The sequence below is a fragment of the Esox lucius genome, chromosome 9 (genome assembly GCF_011004845.1).
Source record: "Esox lucius isolate fEsoLuc1 chromosome 9, fEsoLuc1.pri, whole genome shotgun sequence".
NCBI classification, from domain to species: Eukaryota; Metazoa; Chordata; class Actinopteri; order Esociformes; family Esocidae; genus Esox; species Esox lucius.
Genome location: NC_047577.1, coordinates 5,934,204 through 5,959,169, shown reverse-complemented (window position 1 = coordinate 5,959,169; position 24,966 = coordinate 5,934,204). Strand labels below are relative to the sequence as shown.

The following is a 24,966-nucleotide window of genomic DNA, read 5'->3' as shown; positions in this document are numbered from 1 at the left end:
TCTCTCCACTCTCCTGAACATTTCCTACAATGCATTCACTGCGGCGTATAGAATAGTTTTTTCTGTACAGGGCAATATGTATTTCATATCCATTGAGTTACATTGTGGCCAATGGGATGGGTGGAGTAAAATGCCAGCAACAATTGCAAATACACAGTGGCCCTTGATTTTCTTTGCATATATTTACTCTATCCACTCTCCTGAACATTTCTTACATTGCTTTCTCTGTGGAATATTCAATGGTTTATCAGTTATGAGGCAATATGTATTCCATATTCTGTCATTGGCATTGTCTGAATTTTACCCTTGGAACGTGTTTTAACACCCACTTTTTTATCGAAATTACTCTTAAATATGATCATATTTGAATTGTTGTTAATGTTTTGAGAGGTACATGTTCTCAAACAATTAATAAACTAAATTTATCTCCGTTTTTAAGTAATTCGTTGGTCTCTTTTATTTGGAAAAAATTTCGTGACCCGGAAGTGTTTCTTTAATGTTCCTCACAAGACGCAGATTTTTTAAACGTTTGCGGGAACTGCGTTTGTGACAGAGCAGATGTTACCAGTAAGAAACCTATTCGATTTTTGTTCAAAATCATTCAAATGCATCATAATTGTCCAGCTGTCACGATATCTGGCAATGGCTCGAATAGCCAACGTCTCTTAATGAGTGAGTACCCGGTGTTAAATAGCGAAGTGGTTAGAGGCGCGGACTACCGAGTAGACATTTATATTGGTCTAACTTTTTTGTTTTTCCGTTTTGTATATTTTTCAATGTTTCAATTCTAAAAAAAATTATGGATTGTGCTACTAATACTATTTAGTTTTGATGACACGTATCCTATTTTAGCTTTAGTTTCTGAGGCTAGGCTATATCTATATATCTGGGGAGAGGTGTTTTTTTTTCTTTTTTCTAACTAATGCTAGGCTACTATCTGGATTTTTTTTCAACACACAGATAATCATAATAAACTATTTTTTGTTTAAGGCTGCCCTGCACTTTGTACCACGGTACCGTAGGCACGGCTGTCAATCCTTTTGAGGACCCGACGTCTCTTCTGTGGAGGTCTTTCGTAGCCCAACCACAAAATAGGATGCGGGATTTCCTCCGTCGGCTTTTTGTCCACAAAATGAAATGAGCACACATACAGGGTTTTGGGTGGTCTCTTCAAGGCTAGGTTTTTCAACCACATTATTTTGTATTCCTCATCTGTCGGCAGGCGATGGAAACTGTACCGTTTGTCACAAGAACAATCCCTTTTTGTTGCGGGTGTGTGGTCAACACACTGTTGTTGAAACCACATATTTAGTTTTGTCTGGTTGTTCGTACAGCCGCGAACAGCGCAACAGGTACCAGAGCTCCGCAATGACATTTTATAAAAATAATAATGCCAACATATGTTAAAACAAAAATCATAATCATTTCTACCGTAGCCACCCCGAGAATAAGGTGGATAATGTTTTCTTTTTTTCGCTCAGCGATGTCATCTCCTCTAACCGAGTGTCTTCCCTCTTCCTGCCAAGTAAACATTGTATTATGAATGGACATAATGTAGCAAGTACTTGATAGTTGATGTATTGTCTCTCTCATATAGGCTAAGACTCTGTAGCGACGGAGAAGACCTAAGAGATGGAGAAGACCGGGTCTGAAAGGAGATAAGATAACAATTCTAGTGGAATAACTCTTGACCAAAGGTGAGACATGGTGTCTTTGTTAGGTGTGAACTACGTTTGTGTTCTGGCATCAGTCTGAAGATACGGGGGCCTCCAGATACTGTAAATTCTGGGTTTGTGTTAATTTTCCCAGACCCTCCCTCTTTGATGTTTCCAAGGACACTGAGAAGAGATCAGAGGAAATGGGTAAGTAAAGAGATGCTACGGAGGAGAAATATCAGAAATGAACTTCTTAAGGCTAACACACTGAAAATACTGTAGCTTAACCTTTCTATTTCAATGTTGGTCTCTCATAATAAAAATATATTGTAGATCTACATGTTTTGATCTGTTTATTAACAGAATTTTGATGGAAAACGTGTCTGACTGTCTGTGAGCGTGTGTTTCTTAGTGTGTCGGTATGTAATACAACTTTCCTTCTCTCTCCTGTAGATGCTAAGTTGGATTTCATTGTGACAGAAGTTAAGTTAACAAACTGAATATGTAGAGTCTTGTCTTTATCTCAATGTGTTGTTTTTAACAGGTCTTATGACAAACATATAGATGGGTTTTCTATTGAACTAGGTTTAATCCGTGTCTGTGAAACAAAAGTAACCAGTAATAATGGATTAATCTGTTATTTGTGTGTGCGTTTGTGCGTGCGTGTGCACATCTGGTTCTCTGTTCTAGGTGCTGCCTTTGTGGACGGTAACAGAGAAGCTCTCATCCAGAGGGTTACCATGGTGATGCCCATTGCAGATGCTCTACTCCAGAGGGGAATGATCCATAACGAGAAGTACTCTAACATCGCAGCTGCCAAAACCAGCCAGGACCAGATGAGGAAGTTGTACGAAGCCTTAACCTCTGGGGGAGTCAAATCAGCCTTCTACAGGATCCTCCTGGAGGTAGAACCTTATTTGGTCCAGGATCTGGGTAAGTCAGCTCTCTCACTCTGTCTCTTTCTTAGGCAGGTGATAAATAAGTGTCTTCTAAACCATTAAATCATTTAGTATACAGTTAAATAAATGAACCTGGTCTTCCAGGTGGTCACAGTAGGAACAGTGGGATGAGGGACGTTATGTGTGATCAGGCAATCAAAACACCATCTGTTCTGTTTACACAGACACACAAAGAACATCTCTTGTACTTTGCTGTTTTAAAATGTGTTCTTTGCAGTAGTTCATACACAACACCAGGGTTGGGTAGGTTACATTTTAAATTTAATCCGTTACAGTTACAAGTTACCTGTCCACAGAGTTGGGGAGTAACGGATTACAAAAAACATTAACTGTAATCCCTTACGATACCAACTAAAATATTTGTAATCGTATTACAGATACTTTTGAAAAAAATACTTTTGGTAAAAACAGTGTGTATCTATAATAGCCGACTCATTTAAAGGTGATTTAGTTATCTACCCCACGCATCTTTTCTTGCTATAGGCCTCGATCGTGTTATCTTAGTTAAGGTGTTATATATTATATAATTAAAGTTTCAAGGTTTGTCAAATGCACCGAACAACACAGCCGAGAAGAGTTGCACTGAAAAACTCAGACAGGAAATGTTTTTGGAGATTAGGCAACCATTTGTTAGATAGCTATAACATGTCTGCATTCAAGATAAAACATTATATGGAATAAACGATATTTAAGGAGAAACGGTGTGTTGGGAAGCCCTCTGCTGAAGGATGAAGATGGGCATTTGACACAACCACATCAACTCCGTCCATACAGGTAGGCCATGTGATTCTGCTTACTTTGCATCTCAGAATATTGCATCCATTAGTTTTAAGTCAATGGCGCCAGCAGACAATTATACACCTACACTCTTGGTTATCTCTATAATTTGTGATTTGAAAATTAATTGCTGGTCATGTTACGTTCGCGCAGTGCAAACTTATTTGTGTGCGGGTGTTCATGATTGCAAACGTGCGTTCGCCTGCCTGGGGTTTCTGCAAAGTTTTTGACAATGTTGGTGGTTGTGGAGAAAAACATCAGACTACTGTTTTAATGTATGTGCAAAAAGCTGTGGATATCTTGATTTTTATTTACAGCAATGTCAATACCCTTTTTGAGAAATTGCCATTTATTTTTTCAACAATGTTTTGAAGCAATTAGAAACCCGAATAAAACAAATAACAGAAAGTTAGCACATCTTTCGATTTTGGGTTATCTTCAGATAAACAGCCAGATTCTGATTCCAAATTAAGATAACCGTAGATTTTCGCGCATAAACTAAATCTGCAGTAGTCTGATGATTTGCTCCACAACCTACATTGTCAAAATGTTGCAGAAACCCCAGGCAGGCAAATGCACATTTGCAATCGTGAACACCCGCATAGAAATATTTACCCGCACGAACGTCACCTGCGTTTATTTTCAAAACGCTAATAAATAAACTGTGATTATAAACCTGCACTCTTAGCTTAAAGTAAATTACGTCAGCAGCCGGTGATGACCAATGAACACAATTTTCTGAGATGCAAAGCAAGCAGAATCACATGGCCTACCTGTATGGACGGAGTTGATGTGGCCGCGTCAAATGCAAATAATCATCCTTTGGCAGAGATCTTCCCAACACACCTTTTCTTGTCAGATGTCATGGGAAGTTCCATATAATGTTTTATCTTGAAGGCAGCGCCATGTTACAGCTATCTAACAGATATATAGTTGACTAATCTGTTAAACAATTCCTGTAAAAGTTATTCGGTTCAACTTGTCCTGGCTGTGTTGTTGGGTGCATTTGACAAATAAACCTTGAAACTGGAAAAAGATATAACACCAGGTAGGCCTATTGACTATCATTGCTCTGAGAATTATGCATTCAGTAGATATATAAAATGTTATATAGTTGACTCTGCTAATATTATCGAAGATATACAGGTACTGTTTTTACAGCCAACCAACCAAAACCGGAGAAATTTAAACTAGTTCTTCCTCCGTCACTAAAATGGTTATGTGTCCACATTTGCGCGCATGATGATCACACAACTGAGGCGAGCAATTCATATTTTGGTTCAAATAACAATGTTTTTATTACACTAAATAATAAACTCAAACATGCAATGTGTTAAAATCATTTTGTGCACCTATTCATTTCATATTCAAGTCATCCAAAAGTACAGATACTTTTAGAAAAAAAGATTGATTAATCTGAACACTCATTACATCACTGTCCCTTCAACTACGGAGGAAAGTCTGTCTGAATTACAGTAAAATATATTAATCTTAACTTCCAGGTGTGACTTGGAACACTGGACAGATAAAAGGTATGTTTGATAAGACTTAATTACAATGTATTGTGTCCATACCGTATACACACTCACACACACACACACACACACACACAATCTTGTACTTTACTTTTACTTATTGGAATTAACAACATGCTGTTCTTTCTAGTGGATGAAATCACAGAGCGAGTTAAAGAAAACCATAAAGCCAGGCTGAAGAAGTTGTTTAAATGTCTGTGTGAAGGAACAGCAGAGGAACAGTCTCGACTCGATAGCATTTACACCCAGCTCTACATCACCCAGGGAGAGAGTGAAGGGGTTAATAAACAACATGAGGTTAGACAGATTGAATATACATCCATGAGAAGAAACACATCAGACACTCCCATCAACTGCAACGACATCTTCAAACCCTCACCTGGAGAGAAGAGTGAAGAGGAGAGAACCGTCATGACAAAGGGCATCGCTGGAATCGGAAAAACCGTCTCAGTGCAGAAGTTCATCCTGGACTGGGCAGAGGGGAGAGCCAATCAGGATGTGGATTTCATCTTTGTGCTTCCTTTTAGAGAGCTGAATTTGATTCAAGATGATCTGTACAGCCTGGAAGATATTTTGAATTATTTCCACCCTGAACTTAAAGAGTTAAATGCACACAGATATGCTCACTGTAAAGTCATGTTCATTTTTGACGGTCTGGATGAAAGCAGACTTCCATTAGCTTTTAATAAGAATAAGAAAGTGATGGATGTAAATGAGACATCATCAGTTGACAGGTTGATCACAAACCTCATTGACGGAAATCTACTCTGCAATTCACTCATATGGATAACCTCCAGACCAGCAGCAGCCAATCAGATCCCTCGTAAGTACATCAGCAAGGTGACAGAAGTACAAGGGTTCAGTGACAAACAGAAAGAACAGTACTTTTGGAAGAATGTCCGGGATGAGAATCGGGCCAGGAGAATCATCTCACACATTAAAACATCAAGAAGCCTCCACATCATGTGTCACATACCAGTCTTCTGTTGGATTACTGCCAGGGTTCTTCAGCACATGATGACTGAAGGAAAGAGTGGAGATATCACAACTCTGACTGAGATGTACTCTCACTTCACACTCATTCAGACAAATCTGAAAAGGAAAAAGTATGATGGCACAACTGAGGATGATTGGGAAATCACAGAAAAACACAAAGAAATAATTCTCCAACTCGCACAACTGGCATTTAAACAGCTGGTGAAGGGAAACATCATATTCTATAAGAGAGACCTGGAAGAATGTGGGATTGATGTCACTGAAGCCTCAGTGTATTCTGGGTTTTGTACAGAAATCCTGAAAGAAGAGTTTGGGTTGTATAAGAGGAAGGTGTACTGCTTTGTTCATCTGAGCTTCCAGGAGTTCCTTGCTGCTATGTATGTTTTCCACTGCTGTGTGACCAAGAACATCAAGGCCTTAGAGTCTTTCATTGAAGATGTGTCTTCAGAACTGCCCTTTCATGAGCTGTTGAAGATGATAGTGGATAAAACCTTGGAGAGTGAGAATGGACACCTGGACCTGTTCCTCCGCTTCCTTGTTGGCATCACACTGGAGTCCAACCAGAGACTGTTACAAGACCTACTACCACAGACAGAGATCAGCTCAGAGACTGTTGATGAAATAAAGAAATACCTCAGGAAGCCGAATGTAAAGCATGTCTCACCTGACGAATACATCAATCTACTAATCTGTTTGACTGAGTTGAAAGATGATTCAGTACATGAGGACATTGACAAGTTCCTGAAGTCAGGAAAGCAAAAAGAACAACTCTTAGGTACACACTTCTCAGCATTGGCCAACGCACTGCTGATGTCAAAGGGTGTGCTGGATGAGATCAACCTGAGGACATACAACTACTACTGGTCACCTGGGTGTACGGGACTGGTCCCAGCTGTCAAGAAATGCAGAAAGGCAACGTAAGCAATCTCGCAATGTAAAGATCACCAATATCACACACAAATTGTTCTCTGTATTATATTTTTCGACATTTTGCCATCAGAGCTGCTGAATGATGGTGGTTTAACTTTGGCTCATTGATGATGTCAAAAATGGATCAGGAAAAGCAGTATAATGCCCTCATTTACTAGGATCCCCAAAACATTATTTCTACAGACTTTATAAAGCAAATGAGAGAAACGGAATGCTAGGGATGTTAGTCAGTGTTTTTATAATGAGAATTGAGTCAGATATTTCATAATGACAGATTTACACTGTGGAGGAAGGACATTTATTGTTCAATTGCATGTCGTTTCTCCCAAAAGGATGTCATTACTGAAATGAAGGGGAAAGGATCCCCAGACAAAGCTTTTATTACCACATTTCCTTCTTTTAAATTGAGCCTGCCATAACTAATGTGAATAATAGTCTCTTTTCCACAGACTGATTGGCTATCGGCTATCCAACGAGGACTATAAATCTGTGGCCTCCATCCTCCAATCACGTGACTCACATCTGAGAGATCTGAACCTGAACGACAGAGGGGATCCTGATCCTGGCGAGGATGATGATGATGATGAAGATGCCGAAAAGGGCTGTCTGACTGTTCTACTTGCCGCTCTGAAACATCCACACTGTAAACTGGAGACACTGAGGTCAGTATTATTGAAGGGGTCTTAACATTAAAACCCAAAATAATTAATCATTGCTGGGTATTCACTGGAGCAGGAGTGGAGGTGCCGTGGAGCAGGAGTGGAGGTGCCGTGGAGCAGGAGTAGAGGTGCCGTGGAGCAGGAGTGGAGGTGCAGTGGAGCAGTAGTGGAGGTGCAGTAGTGGAACAGGAGTGGAGGTGCCGTAGAGCAGGAGTGGTGGTGGCATGGAGCAGGAGTGGTGGTGGCATGGAGCAGGAGTGGTGGTGGCATGGAGCAGGAGTGGTGGTGGCATGGAGCAGGAGTGGTGGTGGCATGGAGCAGGAGTGGTGGTGGCATGGAGCAGGAGTGGTGGTGGCATGGAGCAGGAGTGGTGGTGGCATGGAGCAGTAGTGGTGGTGCAGTAGTGGTGGTGCAGTAGTGGTGGTGCAGTAGTGGAGGTGCAGTAGTGGAGCAGGAGTGGAGCGTGCGTCATTTGGTTGGAACTCAAACCGATTGAATAATTTTTTTATTTGTTAAAAAGGTTTGAAATATCCAATGAATTCCGTTCCACTTCATAATTGTGTCCCACTTGTTGTTGATTCTTCACAAAAAATTACAGTTTTATATCTTTGTTTGAGGCCTGAAATGTGGCAAAAGGTCAAAGTTCAAGGGAGCCGAATACTTTCGCAAGGCACTGTATTTACCAACCATTGCAAGACGATTGGATTTTCTTTTCTCTTTGCTATTAAACCTTCTTTTTCCAACACAAACAGGAGAAATTCAATAGGAAGGCCTTAAAAATGAATTGGCATATTTCAATCAATAAAAACAAGTTCATTGAATAATAGAAAATCAGTAGAATTCGTAGAAAGCCTCAATGGTTCCCCAATGTTGTTATGTGTACCTGACCTCCACTAGATCAGACTGTATGAGGTGAGACTGTATGAGGTGAGACTGTATGAGGTGAGACTGTATGAGGTGAGACTGTATGAGGTGAGACTGTATGAGATCAGACTGTATGAGTGATATTGTCTCTGTTTCTGCAGGTTGGGTGACTTTACACTCTCTGAGGAGGAGTATGGATCACTCGTCTCCACTGTCCAATCAGCAGACTCTCCTCTGAGAGAACTGGACCTGAGGAACAGTGAGCTGTCTGATGACGGGAGGAAACTCTTGAACTCTCTGAAAGGTCAACACTGTAAACTACAGACCCTGAGGTTAGTGGCCTAATTTTGTAGGGGCCATCATATGGCAACAACCCAAACTTGTATTAAATGTTGAAAACAAAACCAAAATGCCCAGGGAAGTGGCATGATGCCTCTCCCACAGACACAAGCAGTGTATCCAGGACAGAGGAACAGGCAGATGAATGGCTGAGGAAGACCGAGGGATCAGGCTTATCAGGGAAGTTCAAGGTGTGGCTGTGTCAGCATGGTCTCCTACCAACACTTCCTGACTGTCTATGAAGTGCCTATGACATCAAAGGAAGGAGTTGAGAGGCGAGAGAAAAAACACTTCTTCAGGCGATTCGAAAGACAGAGCTCCACCTCAATAGGTCAAAGAGTTCCATTGGTCAAAGTTCAGGGCTGTGATCTACAGAAACTCCAGCGATGAGGAGGTCAGAGGTGCGGGCATCACCACAAGATCAGGACGCAAGTGGGCAGATGCTACATCGGTGGTACCGGCGAAAGGACATCATGGGGTACCTGTGGATGGGGAGGCAAGGTCTCAGAACCACCCACTTCCAGCAGCGGGTGAAAGCAGACCATAGGCTGAGGAGATCATGGTCAAGGTCCAACGCCTGGAGGATGAACGGCGAAGGTCCAGGGCTGTGGAACAAGGTGGTAACTGACAGAGTGATAAATCACTTGGCCTGAACTTTGGAGCCCTTTGGCATCTCTTTCCCGCTCCGGTCAGTGTAGGACACTCCAAGACCAACAAACCTGCACAGGTGGGGAATGAGGGCGGAGCCATTGTGCAGGTTATGTGGAGGGAGAGGCATGTTGGCACACGTACCGGCGGCGTACACTTAGCCGGGGAAGATATAGATTTCATGGCACTGGCCGACCCCTGGGAAACCAGCCCCATCCATCCAGTACATCAGGGAAGGGCTGAAGCCCCCCTCCTCCAAGAAGAGCCTTCAGCGGGTGGCACAATCCTAGGAGATGAGGGCAGAGCTACACTTTCCCCTGGTCGTCCAAACATCCCTTAGGCTTGATATGGTCATACTGGGAGGCGTAGAAGGTTATCCTGATTTGACTGACGGTCCTGTGGGAAGACTGAGGCGAAGATCCCTCGGAGAGGAAAGCCACCAAGTTCCAGGACCTGGGCCGGCAATGTAAGGATAAAGAGTGGCAGGCCTAGCCGTTGATGTGGGCCGCAAGGGTTTCCCGGCACAGTCTGTGTGGAAGGCCCTCACAGCCCTGGGAATGCCTGGAAGGGAGAGGGAGTTAGCTGCTCGCAGGTTGGGGGAGGACGCGGAAAGATCCTGGAATAGGCGGGATGAGTTGAGCTGTAAGCCAGGAGAACATGGGCAGTGACTGGCGACCTGCTGAACTGGAGGACGTTGTGGTTCAGTGTTGAAACATCCAAGGAAAGTTGGATGCCTCCTGACAACATCATCTCCTGGACAACAGCTACAGTCAGCTACTTGATAGGACATACTGTGAGCTATGCTTCCCTGACCTTCATTACATCACACTGAGTGATATCGTCTCTGTCTTGACAGGCTGGGTGGCTACACCCTATCTGATGAGGACTGTGGATCACTCATTTCTGCTCTCCAATCAGTTTACTCCTCTCTGAGAGAACTAGACCTAAGCAAGCGAAATCTGTCAGATGATGGGAGTGAACTCTTTACTGCTCTGAAACATCCTCACTGTAAACTGCAGACACTGAGGTTAGTACTCTCTTGCTCTGAAACAACCTCACTGTAAAATACAGACACTGAGGTTAGTACTCTCTTGCTCTGAAACAACCTCAATGTAAAATACAGACACTGAGGTTAGTACTCTCTTGCTCTGAAACATCCTCACTGTAAAATACAGACACTGAGGTTAGTACTCTCTTGCTCTGAAACATCCTCACTGTAAAATACAGACACTGAGGTTAGTACTCTCTTGCTCTGAAACAACCTCACTGTAAACTGCAAACACTGAGGTTAGTACTTTGGGAGGGTTCCTCACATGACCGAAACACAGAATGTTTGACAGTTTGTTGAGAAGAAATGATTACTTAAGAGCATGTCCTGATTTTCCTTTAAAAGCTCTCTCACAACATGGTCTAAATATAGACTTTTACGAGTTTAGTTAGTGCATGTAAATGCAAGCAGACTGAATCATTGTAAATTATTTAACGGTAACAGGCTGAAGAAAACAGGTTTCTATAAATCAAATAGAAAACCAGTTTAAATATAATGATTTAATCTGTTTTGTTTTAACCTTGTTATAAGGTTGTTTTCATTGTTGTTCACTTGTAATTAATCATGATACAATCTATTTAATATTTAGGCTGAATAGGTGTTATCTGACAGAGAGATGTTGTGAAGCGTTGGCCTCAGCTCTCAGTTCAAATTCCTCTCATCTGAAAGAGTTGGACCTGAGTCACAATGACCTTCTGGATTCTGGAGTGAAGCTGCTCTCTGTGGGACTGGGCCATCATTACTGTAAAGTGGAACGGCTAAGGTTGGTACTTTATTGGACAATCCAAAATGTTGTTGTGTAATAGTATGCCATCTTCTCAGAAGGCAAGTTATCTCAGTCAATATGGTCAGTAATGTGTAAACTCCATTCCAAATGGAAATGCCAAAATATAGAAGTGAAACATGTATTTGCCTCCTCTTAGCTTGTGGAATTTATTTGAATATGATCCTGAATTAGGTGTGTTTCTTACATCAGCACAATACTAATGGTCTGTTAGTGACAGCACCAAAACACAGGATATTCAATCATTTTCACCACCAGAGGGCAGCAGTCCTGTTGTTAAATCATGATGACTTCTCTCTGCAGGCTGTCATTCTGTAGAGTCACAGAGGAAGGCTGTGCTTCTCTGGCTTCATCTCTGAGGTCAAATCCCTCCCACCTGAGAGAACTGGACCTGAGCTTCAATCACCCAGGAGACTCTGGAGTGAGGCTGCTCTATGGTAGACTGGAGGATCCTGACTGTAGACTGGAGAAACTAAAGTTAGTACAGCTAATATGCAAATATGTTGTACAGAATCATTTAGCACCTAAACTGGTTAAGATCCATCAGGTCCTGATATGAGCTCTGACTGTCCCCTTTTAGGATTAGACTTTTTGATTCAGGCTGTGTCTCTGTGTTCCTCTGTCTCTCCCACAGAGTGGACCATAATGAAGAGTTCTGGGTAAAACCACAGCTGATGAAGAAGTGTAAGTTGTTGGTTAGAAGGCATAAATTATTCGTTCATATTAATTAACAGACCTATATATCAAAAACACACTGGAATAAAATACATTAAAGACACTCCTCACACACACTAACACGAACACACACACCCCTCGTCCCTGCCCCACACACTCACAAGTGTACAGTAAAAAAATAAATATTTCCACCACCCTGACTGAATGCTAAACCCAAACCAAATACATACCTGTTTAGTGGAAGTATATTTGCATTTTCAGAGTTGTGTCAGTCACAGACTTCCGTGTCCTCTAACACGTCCTCCCTTCTGCAGACTTCGGTGATCTCACTCTGGACTCAGTCACAGCGTGGGGATACCTCTACCTGCCTGAGGAGAACACAAGGGAGGATGAGGAGCAGCTGTATCCTGATCACCCCTTGAACCAGTTGCTGTCTAGACCGCGTGTGACTGGAAGCCGTTACTGGGAGGTGGAGAGGACAGGGTTGATTTATATAACAGAAACATATAAAGGCCTCAGCAGGAAGGGAAAAAGTTACGACTGTCTCTTTGGATGGATTAACAAGTCCCCGAACCTGTACTGCAGAAGGAATATATTCTCTACCTACCACAATAATGAACGTATTTATATACCAGCTCCACATCTTATTAACCCTCCTCAACCCCAGAGTGACCTGGCCTCCTCTCCTCCACCCAGAGTGGGAGTGTTTCTGGACTGGCCGGCCGGCACCCTGTCCTTCTATGAGGTCCACTCTGACACAATGACCCACCTGTACACATTCCAGACCAGATTCACTGAGCTTGGTGTGAGAAAGCAAGTCATTTTCCTGATAATATAGGTGTATTTTAGTTCTATACTTTTGTTACAGGACACAACACAGAGGAATGCTTTGCAAATATGTGCCATTTTCTTTCCTTCCTTGGAAACAACACAAAGGTCAATGGTTGGACATGTGGTGTTCATTACCCCACACATCCCCCACACATCCCCCACACATCCCCCACACATCCCCCACACATCCCCCATACATTCTGTATGGTTCCAAGAACACAGGGAGGGTGGAACATACATTGCACTTATATGATTGGAAGACAGCCAGATAGTGGAGGGGATGTGTTATAGGTTTGTCTAGTGTATATATATATATATATGCTGTTAAAGACAAAGACATTTGGAGAAGCACAGAGACATCTGGAAAGACCAGAGGGAGATCGGAAGAAGGCCGAACATCTAGGACAGACATGTACTATATTTTGTGAATAAACAACAAGGACCGCTTCTCCCCCTGACTTGGGTCTGGAGCCATAAGCCAGCACTGTCTACCCAGGGTTTGGGCTTGGGCTTGGGCTTGGGCTTGGGCAGGGTGTTTCAATGACCCTGTGTCAGGTGAAAAGTGCTTGATTTTGACTTCTGAAATATGTATGAACCCTGCTTCTGAATACTCTCATTCTTTCTCTGTCTGTATCTCTCTCTGATTAAACAGAGTTGATCTAAATGAAGTGTGTTTGGGTCAGTTCACTTGGTCCATTGGTGAGATCCAGCAGGTTGGTCAACTGGAGCAATGTGATTGGCTGAAATGTGTTCCTAGCCATGACAATGTCGGCTTCCTGCAGACCTAAGCATACCATATATGTACCAAGAATGGTCACATAATTATCATAATAATGACATAATGGTTTAGTCATAGACACAATGGGATAGTTAAAGACACAAATGGTTTAGTCACAGACATAATGGGATGGACATAACGGAATAGTCATAGACATAATGGGATAGACATAATGGGATAGTTGTAGACATAATGGGGATAGTCGTAGACATAATGGAATAGTCATAGACATAATGGGATAGTTGTAGACATAATGGGGATAGTCGTAGACATAATGGGATGGACATAATGGAATAGTCATAGACATAATGGGATAGTTGTAGACATAATGGGGATAGTCGTAGACAATGGGATAGTCAGACATAATGGGATAGACATAATGGAATAGTCATAGATATAATGGGATAGTCATAGATATAATGGGATAGTCATAGACACAAATGGTATAGTCATAGACACACCAGGAATGTAACCAGAACTGTTATGATCCAGTTTTATAGAAGTAGTTATTATCCCGAATGTGTGATCAGAACTATTTGCGTTATGTATTAATACTAGCTACTTCTCGATCACATTTAGGAAATGCTAGTCTTATTTGTTATGGACTGGAATGGAATGCTTCCCTTTTAAAGACAGCATTTTTTAATAACAGCTGGAGGCACTGGTAGGTGTTTGACGGTCTGTCTCTTCTCAATCTGCAACAATGTGAACACCCATTAATCTGTCCTGCACCCCCTGATGAGTAAAGGTGGAGTATAAGAGCCAAGAGGAAGAGTTTTTATTTGTTTGGAAAGACAGCTACAGAAATACAATTGCTGTACTGCAATCAAATTCAAGGTGTTCATTACAAACTGATATCTTGGGTTAAAGACAGTTGTGGTGAGCTACTTTTTAATGTTATAGCTTTGTATGTAAAAGAAGGTTAACAGCAGAACATAACCAGAATTATAACTAGAATCAACCCAAAAATGTTTTAACTACCAAGTTTAGCTGATTCTTAATTATGATAAACACAAGCATTTGACAAAGTCTAGAGTTATCAGGAGAGACTTGTCAATTTCTAAGTGACTTGTGAGTATTGTGAAACAACATGCTTTCATTTAGATTTAATGTCCTCACTAATTCTAACTACACAGGCCAAGAGAAAGTGTCTTCAGGCAGAATGAGACGCACAAAGAAAATGTGCATTTAAAGTTTGTTTTCCCTCTAGACTTTCGACTTTGTGTGATAAAACTAAGGTGTGGCAAATAAGCCCATTAGATAGGACTGTTGATGATTCGTAGCTGGGTCACAGCATCTGGTTGAGGGGGAGGCGGGGTTGGTCAGTAAATTGGGTTGATGTGAGGGGGTCACTCAGACCTGGGGGGAGAGAGGGAGGATGAAGACATTACAGGAGCAGGGGGGGGAATGTTTAGAGATTGAGTTGACGTTTGATAGTAGATGTGTGTATATGTGTGTGTTTCCAATCTGATTATGAAAGGGGAGACACAAAATTTCCCCAAACTGTGGTTGAATCTGAAAGAGTTGACTCCTGCATTTCTCTCCAAAATGCATGTATGTCACGGGGTGGATTTCTGTGGCGAGCATTGAGAGGAATGTCCACAAACCGTTAATCCATGTGAGAAACACACAAGTTATTGTAACAGATTGGAGCTGGTGACTGAAACAATCAGTCCAGACAGGTATGGGGGAGGAGTTACAATATAGAACCGATGGCTGGAACAACCAATCCAGATAAGTTATGTGGGAGGAGTTACAGTATATAGGTTATGTACACCATTTTGATAAAGCACACTGTCACTGCCCACATAATCATCAGAGGAAGCTGAAAGTGACAGCTGAAAGGAAGCTGAAAGTGACAGCTGAAAGGAAGCTGAAAGTGACAGATATGAAGTAATCATACTTGGTAAGAAGTTTGGATTGCTTAACTTCTTTAAGAACAATTTACTAGTGTTATAACATGCTTGCATATAGTAGCATTGTTGGTCTGAATGTATTCAGTGATTATTTGGAAGAAGTTGGACTTTATTAGGTTTGATTGTCAGGATGTTCACTAAAAGTGAAAGTGTTTCACTAAAGTTCACTTACAGACACCACTATTTTTATGTGAAGTGTCAATATAAATACCATAATGTTTGAAGAGAATAGATATTATTTTCAGTCGATTTTTTACCAACGATCGGTAATGATAGTTAGTGTGCAGAGCAAGCAAGGTGTTGATCAGACCCAAGCATGACCAGCTAGATTCTATTCACTAATGTTGTCATGTATTTGTAAATTAATGTCATTAGCATTGTTAAAACCCAGTTTTCTCTAAATGTCTAGTGGTGGAAACCGACGGAAAAATCGGTGACTATGAGGCCGATTTATGTGGTAGAATGGTGCAGTTTAAGCGAGTTAACAATAATGGATTTGCAAGTTGACAAGTTTCGTGACAATGAGTAACTTGGCAAAAGCTATAGTTTGTCCACATCCGGATTGTAACAGCCGTTTTTGCATGTGGTTAAATTTTACGACACATGGTGACAGCCCACCTCTTCTCCCTCTGCCTGCCACTAGAATTAACCATGTATCACAAAGGGATATGAAGATCCAGAAATAATGGCAGACATGAGACAAGACTGTCACGAGGAACCCAGAAACAATGGCACCCATAATCAATTCCTCTTTCTCTAACAGGAAAAATGAATTTCTTGACATCACGGCGGAGGTGGAAAATCCTCAACTTTTAGTAGTATTCAATTACAAAAGCAAATGTATGATTTCAGGTGTTTTGGTTTTAAATTTATGTTTTCAGGGAAGGGAACCATCTTACATCAAATTGTAAAAAAGAGAAATTATCCTTTACGTAAACAAAATATTTTAGGAGACAGCAATAAAAAAAACTTTTTTAATTTAATAATTAATTTAGTGAGTCTATCATATTATCAGACAGTGGAATTGCCCATAGCCACCAAAGTAACAAGTTAAATACCTGTTGTATTTTAAATATGAATGTTTATGTATGATGTGTGGAATGCTCTGTGTGTCTGCATGTTTCTGTCTTATAACAGGGACAGAAATCTCCCCAAATTGAACTTACAGCTTTTCTCAATCGCTTTGGCTAATTTTTTGAAACAGTCTTAACATTCTCTAAACTGTAAGTACAATCCTCACAACTCTTTGGTATGTCTGCAAAATGTAGTAACTCACCCGAAACATTTAATTTATGCTTCAAATTACCTAATTATTGTGTCAGTAAATTGGCCAGTGCCACCAAAATGAAAAGCATTTTTCTCATTGTGTGAGCCGTACTGGTCAAAATGTTTAGATGTCTTTTCACCATGGCATGTATCCCTGGTGTCACGGTACAGTGATGTCCAGCGCCATCGTGCCGTACACTCCCGGTTCCCGTCACTCCATGAACTCACCCTGGACTCCTTCATTGTCTTGTCTCCCATAACGCAAACCAGGGTCCCAATCTCCCCATCATTATGTGTTTAAATGTTTCTCCTCTGCTCCCCTCACTGGTTGGTTATTGTCTCTGTATGTCACATGTAAGTGGTTCAGTTATATTTTTTTTTACTCTGTTTGTTTATTTTACAGTTTTTTTGGATTGCTTAAGCACGATTTTCAAAACAGGGCCCGTGTTTTCAAAACACTACACACAATTAGCACAACCACACACCCAATTAGCAAAACACTACAGTTCCTTTGCATAATGAAACACTCTTGTAAAAACTATACACAGTATGGTGGAAGATATAGGACGGTGAAATGTGGATGTTGCTGATACCAGTTCTGAACCAGAGCAGAGCGGTAGAAAGACACATTGTCCCAGACAACAATGTATTGCATATGATTGATTTGATTTGCTGCTGTTATGTTGTGCAATTGGTCCAAGAATGTAAGTATGAGTGCTGTGTTGTAAGGGCCCATATGGGCATGGCGGTGGAGGACCCCATTCTGTGTAATGGCTGCACAGAGTGTTATATTACCCCCACGTTGCCCTGGGACGTTGACTATAGCCCTGTGGCCAATGATGTTTCTTCCCCTCCTTCGTGTTCTTGTCAGGTTGAACCAAGCCTCATCTATGTAAATGAACTCATGCTGGATCTCCTCTCCATCCATTCGTAAAACTCTCTGAAGAACAGTGTCAGGCAAAATTGTGTAGTTCAGTGTAGATGTAGTATACATATTACAGTACAGTGAAAGATTATGAGACAGTATGCAAGATCACACTGCTAAAGTGAATACATACCTCTGCATAATCATGCCGCAGACGTTTCACCCTTTCAGGATTTGTGCTCGAAAGGCACTCGATAAATTTGAATATGGTTTTTATTTAGGATGCGTGCCAGTGTTGATGTTGAGACCTGATGGATATCGTTGAAACTGGCATGGTTATTGACAATGTTAGTTTGGAGCTGATTGAGTGTTATAGCATTGTTGGCCAAAACTATATTTACTATCTCCCTCTCTTGCTGTTCTGTGAACATAGGAGGCCTTCCCCCTTGTCGTTCCTGACCCTCAGTCCTATGTAGAAAAAAACCAGCATACAATAGTACAGTAATTTCACAGGAAAAGGTAACAGAAGTGCTGATAGTGCATAGAACAGAGTACTGTAAGCAGTTACAGAAACCGTGCAGATGTTTTTGATATGATGATATTTTTACAATACCTATTTTCCAGTTATAATGTTCTTATCACACTTGCCACTGTGTATCAGCTTAGATTTGTCTGTACTGTCCAGCCTCCCTCAGCGTCAGGCCGTGGTTGACAACGTGGTCAACCAGTGTTGCACGGATCTCATTTGTCAGATTCGGTCCTCTTTGAGCACCTTCTTGTCTTCCTCTTCCTCTACCTCCATCATCGCCTCCATCTCTTCCTCTTCCTCTGTTGATTCCTCCTCTGTTGATTCCTCTTCCTCCCCTTCCTCCTCCTCCTCCTCCTCCTCCTTGTCCTCCTCCTCGTTCTCCTGGTTCTCCTCCTCGTCTTACTCTTTCTCTGACTCTTTCCATTGTGCTTGAAGGGGGTGTATCACTTTGAACTTTTTAGAAACCAGTTTCAAAAGTGGTAAAAGTTTATGGGGAAAGTGAATACTGTACAATTCTGTAGTACAGGGAAAAAGGATATGCATATCTGTATACAGTTAATTTAGCGGTGTTACATGTAAATGGAAAATTCACTTTTGCAAGTGAATCTTTACATATAAATTCATATATAATGAGCTGAAAATTTGCCACAAAGTGACATCCATGAAAAAAAAAATGCAACAGTGAAAAATCCTTGGGAGTTCTGTAAAAAGCAATGAATTGCACCTCTTCACGGTACATTACGGTGCATTTCAAGTTTCAAGCTTATATCCTCCTCCTACAGTACAGATGACGGAATTAGTATTTGCAGAATGTACATACAAGGCACAGTAACCACTATGATGTAGTCTAAAAATGCAAGGTTGCACAAATAACTCCAGGAGACAGAAAATCATACAATCTCAGTTGCCCAGACAACCTGGTCAAAGTCTGAGATATGACAATCTGAACAGTAACTATATGGGGACTTAAGTTGACTATGCTCTTCCCAATAAGGAATAGAGCTCTGTTCACCTGTAGGATGTAAGTAATAATAACCCCCTGCTGTTCAAGAGCTTCCTCCTAGAGAACAGTTTCTTATGGTGGTTTTATCGCACAGGCAGAGGCCTGTTTCTCTTACTGCTAAAAGGTGCCAAGGCCCTGCTCAGCCCACATTCCATTCATCACTACACCTGAACACAAGACACTGGCCTTATAAGTTGGAGACAGAGAGAGAGACTAGTTAGTCAGCATATGTGTAATTGATCAGACATACAGAGTACAGATCCTTTCTAATAAGATAATGAATGAATAAGAATGCCAATAAATTAATGTTCTACACATGCATGTGTATCACAGACTGGATTCAAACGGCGAGGATTGGTGTCAGCTATAATGGGAATGTCTACAAAACATGAACCCATGTGAGAAACACAAAAATCCTTGACAGTTTGGAGCTGATGACAGAAACAACCTGTCCAGACATGTATGAGGGAGGAGTTACAGTATATGCGTTAGGTACAACCATAAAAATACATTATTTTGATACAGAACATTCTCACTGTCCCAGATAATCTAATCAACAGAGAGAGCTGAAAGTGACGAGAGATGAAGTAATTACACTTGGTAAGAAGTTTAGATGTCTAATATTAACTAATAACTAATTAACTAATAACTAATATTATAATATGTTTGCCTTTTAGTAGCATTGTGTGTCTGAATGTATTCAGTGATCATTTGGAAGAGAGGTTGGACTTAATTGGGTTTGATTTTCAGGTTGTTTAGCCTGTATTATAAAGTGTTTCACTCAAGTGTCAGTGTAAATACCATAACGTTTGAGTGGAGTAGATATTCTTTTTTATTAGATTTTTACCTAAGATCCCTGATGACAGGTTGTGGAGAGGGCAAGCTAGATTCTATTCCCAAATGTTGTCATGTATTTGCATATCTATGTCAGGGTATACATGACAAAATTAAAACAGCTTTATCTAAACTGTCAATGATGGAATATGAGCTAGGGGTGGAAACCTACCAAAATAATTGTGGCTGTAGTGCAGCTTTCTGGGATAGTTGGAAAATGGTGCAGTTTAAAGGAGAAAACAATAATGGATTTACAAGTTCAAAATAACTGCAAAAAACTGTTATTTGTTCACATCCGGATTGTACCTGTTGTGTACATGGTCAACAACACATCATAACAGACCGCCTCTTCGAACTCGGCCTACAACTAGAGTAAACCATGTTTAACAAAGGGATATGAAGATCCAGAAATAATGGCAGCCATGAGACAAGACTGTCACAAGGAACTCACAAGCGTATCTGACCAGAATGTGAGCTCACAGGACAGAACTGGATATTTAGCTTTTTTGCCTTGCAGGTGCTGTTCTAAACTTGACATTCTAGGACTTCACAAGCACAATGTTAAGGCTGTAAATTGGGGTTTAAGGGACATAGTCAACTCCTGGTTTACTGAAAGGAAAATGCAAGTCTGGACAATACATGAAGAGTGAATTCACGGTAGAGGTTGAAAATCCTTAACACAAATTATACACAAATGCAATCTACTACATTTCATATATAATTTACTGCATTATGCAAAGGAATGAGAAATTAAATGGTTTTAAGCGAGGCTAGAAAAAATTAAATAGCTGTCAAACTTGAGTAGAAGTAATGAAATAAACTTTATAGAAAATGATTTAAAGTGGATGTAAAGTAAGTAAAAGTGAAAGTCAGTCAGTTAAATACTTCTTGCTGAAAAGCTCTAGTTTTGTGCTAAGTAATTACAAGGGTGTACATCACTATATATGTTTTGAACCATAATACATTGTTTGTATTATAAATATGATATAAAAATAAATATTTAGTCCACATAGTATGGGGGTGTTCTTGAGTTTTTGGGAAGAAGTTGGTAATTTTTCTGAGTTTATAAAATATATAAGTCCAAACGTAACTAGCGATCTAGTGCTGCCACCCGCTGGCCGTTTTGTGTCATAACACCATAAAAAAGTTAGGGTAAAATCTTTCATTTTATAGTGTTTTATTTCTAGGTAGAAGAACCAAATTTTTTGGGGGTGCCTATATTTTTTACCTTCTATTATTTAAATATGTTATTATTTTCAACCCAATTACAGTGTAATTTGATAGTAAAGGCATGAAAGTATGAGGAAATACCATTGACACAAAACCTCATAATGCTTTCAAAAAAAAATCTTGATGCTGAATGGCAGAAATGTTTTCCGAATTATTATTTTTTGCCTTTCAAACAGATGAGTTTTATAAATAGTGACCCAGAACTCTGTTTTTATGTGTTTTTATTGTAGCCAGAGGGGTTGTTATTACCAGGATACATCATAATAGGTTGTATTTGTTACAGAAATGAATCTAGGACCCAAAATGTCCAAGTAGTGAAATCCGGCCGAAATCCCCATAGGCTACTTAGGGTTAACTCCCACCTCCGGCAGAGCTTCGACTGGATCCCAAGGGATCCGAGTGGACCATGTTCTCCACCTCCATTGTCGAAGCGGCCGCTCGGAGCTGTGGCCGTAAGGTCTCCGGTGCCTGTCGAGGCGGCAATCCCCGAACCCGGTGGTGGACACCGGAAGTAAGGGATGCTGTCAAGCTGAAGAAGGAGTCCTATCAGGCCTGGTTGGCTTGTGGGACTCCTGAGGCAGCTGACCGGTACCGGCAGGCCAAGCGGACTGCAGCCCGGGTGGTTGTGGAGGCAAAAACTCGGGCCAGGGAGGAGTTCGGTGAGGCCATGGAGAAGGACTATCGGCTGGCCTCGAAGAGATTCTGGCAAACCGTCCGGCGCCTCAGGAGAGGGAAACAGTGCCCTACCAATGCTGTTTACAGTGGAGATGGGCAGCTGTTGACCTCAACTGGGGATGTCGTTGGGTCGGTGGAAGGAGTACTTCAAGGATCTCCTCAATCCCGCCGTCACGTCTTCCATTGAGGAAGCAGAGGCAGAGGGCTCAGAGGTGGACTCGTCCATCACCCGGGCTGAAGTCACTGAGGTAGTCAAGAAACTCCTTGGTCGCAAGGCACCGGGGGTGGATTAGATCCGCCCTGAGTACCTCAAGTCTCTGGATGTTGTGGGGCTGTCTTGGTAGACACACCTCTGCAGCATCGCATGGCGGTCGGGGACAGTGCCTCTGGGATGGCAGACCGGGGTGGTGGTCCCTCTTTTTAAGAAGGGGGACCGGAGGGTGTGTTCCAACTACAGGGGGATCACACTTCTCAGCCTCCCCGGGAAAGTAAGTAAATCAAATTGTTCCAGTGCATGTTGGACTCCGGCAGGGCTGCCCTTTGTCGCCGGTTCTGTTCATAATTTTTATGGACAGAATTTCTAGGCGCAGCCAGGGGCCGGAGGGTGTCAGGTTTGGGGATTTCGTCTCTGCTCTTTGCGGATGATGTTGTCGTGTTGGCCCCTTCAAACCAGGACCTTCAGCATGCACTGGGACGGTTTGCAGCCGAGTGTGAAGCGGTTGGGATGAAAATCAGTACCTCCAAATCCGAGGCCATGGTCCTCTGTCGGAAAAGGGTGGCTTGCCCACTTCAGGTTGGTGGAGAGTTCTTGCCTCAAGTGGAGGAGTTTAAGTATCTAGGGGTCTTGTTCACAAGTGAGGGAGATTGACAGACGAATCGGTGCAGCTTCTGCAGTAATGCGGTCGATGTATCGGTCTGTCGTGGTGAAGATTTACCAGTCAATCTACGTTCCTACTCTCACCTATGGTCATGAGCTTTGGGTCATGACCGAAAGGACAAGATCCCGGATACAGGCGGCCGAAATGAGCTTTCTCCGCAGGGTGGCTGGGCGATCCCTTAGAGATAGGGTGAGAAGCTTGGTCACCCGGGAGGAGACCCTGGGGAAGACCTATGACACGCTGGAGGGACTATGTCTCCCGGCTGGCCTGGGAACGCCTCAGTGTCCCCCCGGAAGAGCTAGAGGAAGTGTCTGGGGAGAGGGAAGTCTGGGCATCTCTGCTTAGACTGCTGCCCCCGCGACCCTCTGCTTAGACTGCTGCCCCGGATAAGCGGAAGAAGAAGATGATGATGGTGATTAACCTTGGCAAACTTTAGCTACTGCTAGCTAAAAAGGGGGCATATGAGCCAGTATTATTAAATTACATAAGAAAATGTGTGATTTCTGATGTTCTTTTCAGTTTTTGTAAAAAAGTTAATGAACCATCTTACATTGTTGTAAAAAAGTGAAATTAATAAAATAAAATAAATGATTCCCAAGCAAATCAAATGGCAAAATGTTGCTGGCTTTGATAGGCAGCAATCAGATCAATATTACAGTGGGGAGAACAAGTAATTGTTACACTGCCGATTTTACAGGTTTTCCCCACTTACAAAGCATGTAGAAGTCAGTAATTTTTATCATAGGTACTCTTCAACTGTGAGTGACGGAATCTAAAACAAAAATCCAGATAATCACATTGTATGATTTTTAAGTAATACATTTGCATTTTATTGCATGACATACGTGTTTGATACATCAGAAAAGCAGAACTTAATATTTTGTACAGAAACCTTTGTTGGCAATGACAGAGATCATACATTTCCTGTAGTTCTTGACCAGGTTTGCACACACTGCAGCTGGGATTTTGGCCAACTCTTCCATACAGACCTTCTCCAGATCCTTCAGGTTTAGGGGCTGTCGCTGGGCAATACGGACTTTCAGCTCCAAAGATTTTCTATTGGGTTCAGGTCTGGAGACTGGCTAGGCCTCTCCAGGACCTTGAGATGCTTCTTACGGAGCCACTCCTTAGTTGCCCTGGCTGTGTGTTTCGGGTTGTTGTCATGCTGGAAGACCCAGCCACGACCCATCTTCAATGCTCTTACTGAGGGAAGGAGGTTGTTAGACAAGATCTCGCAATACATGGCCCCATCCATCCTCCCCTCAATATGGTGCAGTCGTCCTGTCCCATTTGCAGAATAGCATCCCCAAAGAATGATGTTTCCACCTCAATGCTTCACAGTTGGGATGGTGTTCTTGGGGTTGTACTCATCCTTCTTCTTCCTCCAAACACGGCGAGTGGAATTTAGACCAAAAAGCTCTATTTTTGTCTCATCAGACAACATGACCTTCCTCTGGATCCTCTGGATTTTTAGGAACCCCATACTAATACTGTGTTTGACCCCCTTTCGCCTTCAGAACTGCCTTAATTCTACGTGGCATTGATTCAACAAGGTGCTGAAAGCATTCTTTAGAAATGTTGGCCCATATTGATAGGATAGCATCTTGCAGTTGATGGAGATTTGTGGGATGCACATCCAGGGCACGAAGCTCCCGTTCCACCACATCCCAAAAGTGCTCTATTGGGTTGAGATCTGGTGACTGTGGGGGCCATTTCAGTACAGTGAACTCATTGTCATGTTCAAGAAACCAATTTGAAATGATTCAAGCTTTGTGACATGGTGCATTATCCTGCTGGAAGTAGCCATCAGAGGATGGGTACATGGTGGTCATAAAGGGATGGACATGGTCAGAAACAATTCTCAGCTAGGCTGTGGCATTTAAACGATTCCCAATTGGCACTAAGGGGCCTAAAGTGTGCCAAGAAAATATCTCCCACACCATTACACCACCACCACCAGCCTGCACAGTGGTAACAAGGCATGATGGATCCATGTTCTCATTCTGTTTATGCCAAATTCTGACTCCACCATCTGAATGTCTCAACAGAAATCGAGACTCATCAGACCAGGCAACATTCTTCCAGTCTTCAACTGTCCAATTTTGGTGAGCTTGTGCAAATTGTAGCCTCTTTTTCCTATTTGTAGTGGAGATGAGTGGTACCCGGTGGGGTCTTCTGCTGTTGTAGCCCATCCGCCTCAAGGTTGTGCGTGTTGTGGCTTCACAAATGCTTTGCTGCATTCCTCGGTTGTAACAAGTGGTTATTGCAGTCAAAGTTGCTCTTCTATCAGCT

The 24,966-nt window shown here is 41.9% G+C and overlaps 1 protein-coding gene across 2 annotated transcripts; it reads left to right on the top strand.

The window, feature by feature from the left end:
* Positions 1 to 507: 507 nt before the first annotated feature.
* Positions 508 to 13,364, top strand: LOC114839887 (NACHT, LRR and PYD domains-containing protein 12-like). Of its 2 annotated transcripts, XM_029122602.2 has the most exons (13): positions 508 to 567; positions 1,598 to 1,697; positions 1,810 to 1,862; positions 2,346 to 2,588; positions 4,894 to 4,923; positions 5,057 to 6,839; positions 7,302 to 7,514; positions 8,537 to 8,707; positions 10,219 to 10,389; positions 11,000 to 11,173; positions 11,498 to 11,671; positions 11,829 to 11,878; positions 12,184 to 13,364. In XM_029122602.2, exons 3-13 carry the CDS (start codon positions 1,859 to 1,861, stop codon positions 12,705 to 12,707), a joined length of 3,537 nt encoding a protein of 1,178 aa, XP_028978435.2. In that variant the 5' UTR covers positions 508 to 567; positions 1,598 to 1,697; positions 1,810 to 1,858; the 3' UTR covers positions 12,708 to 13,364. The 2 variants fall into 2 exon arrangements, with proteins under 2 accessions (XP_028978435.2, XP_034150460.1); XM_034294569.1 differs by lacking the exon at positions 10,219 to 10,389.
* The last annotated feature ends 11,602 nt before the right edge of the window (positions 13,365 to 24,966 follow it).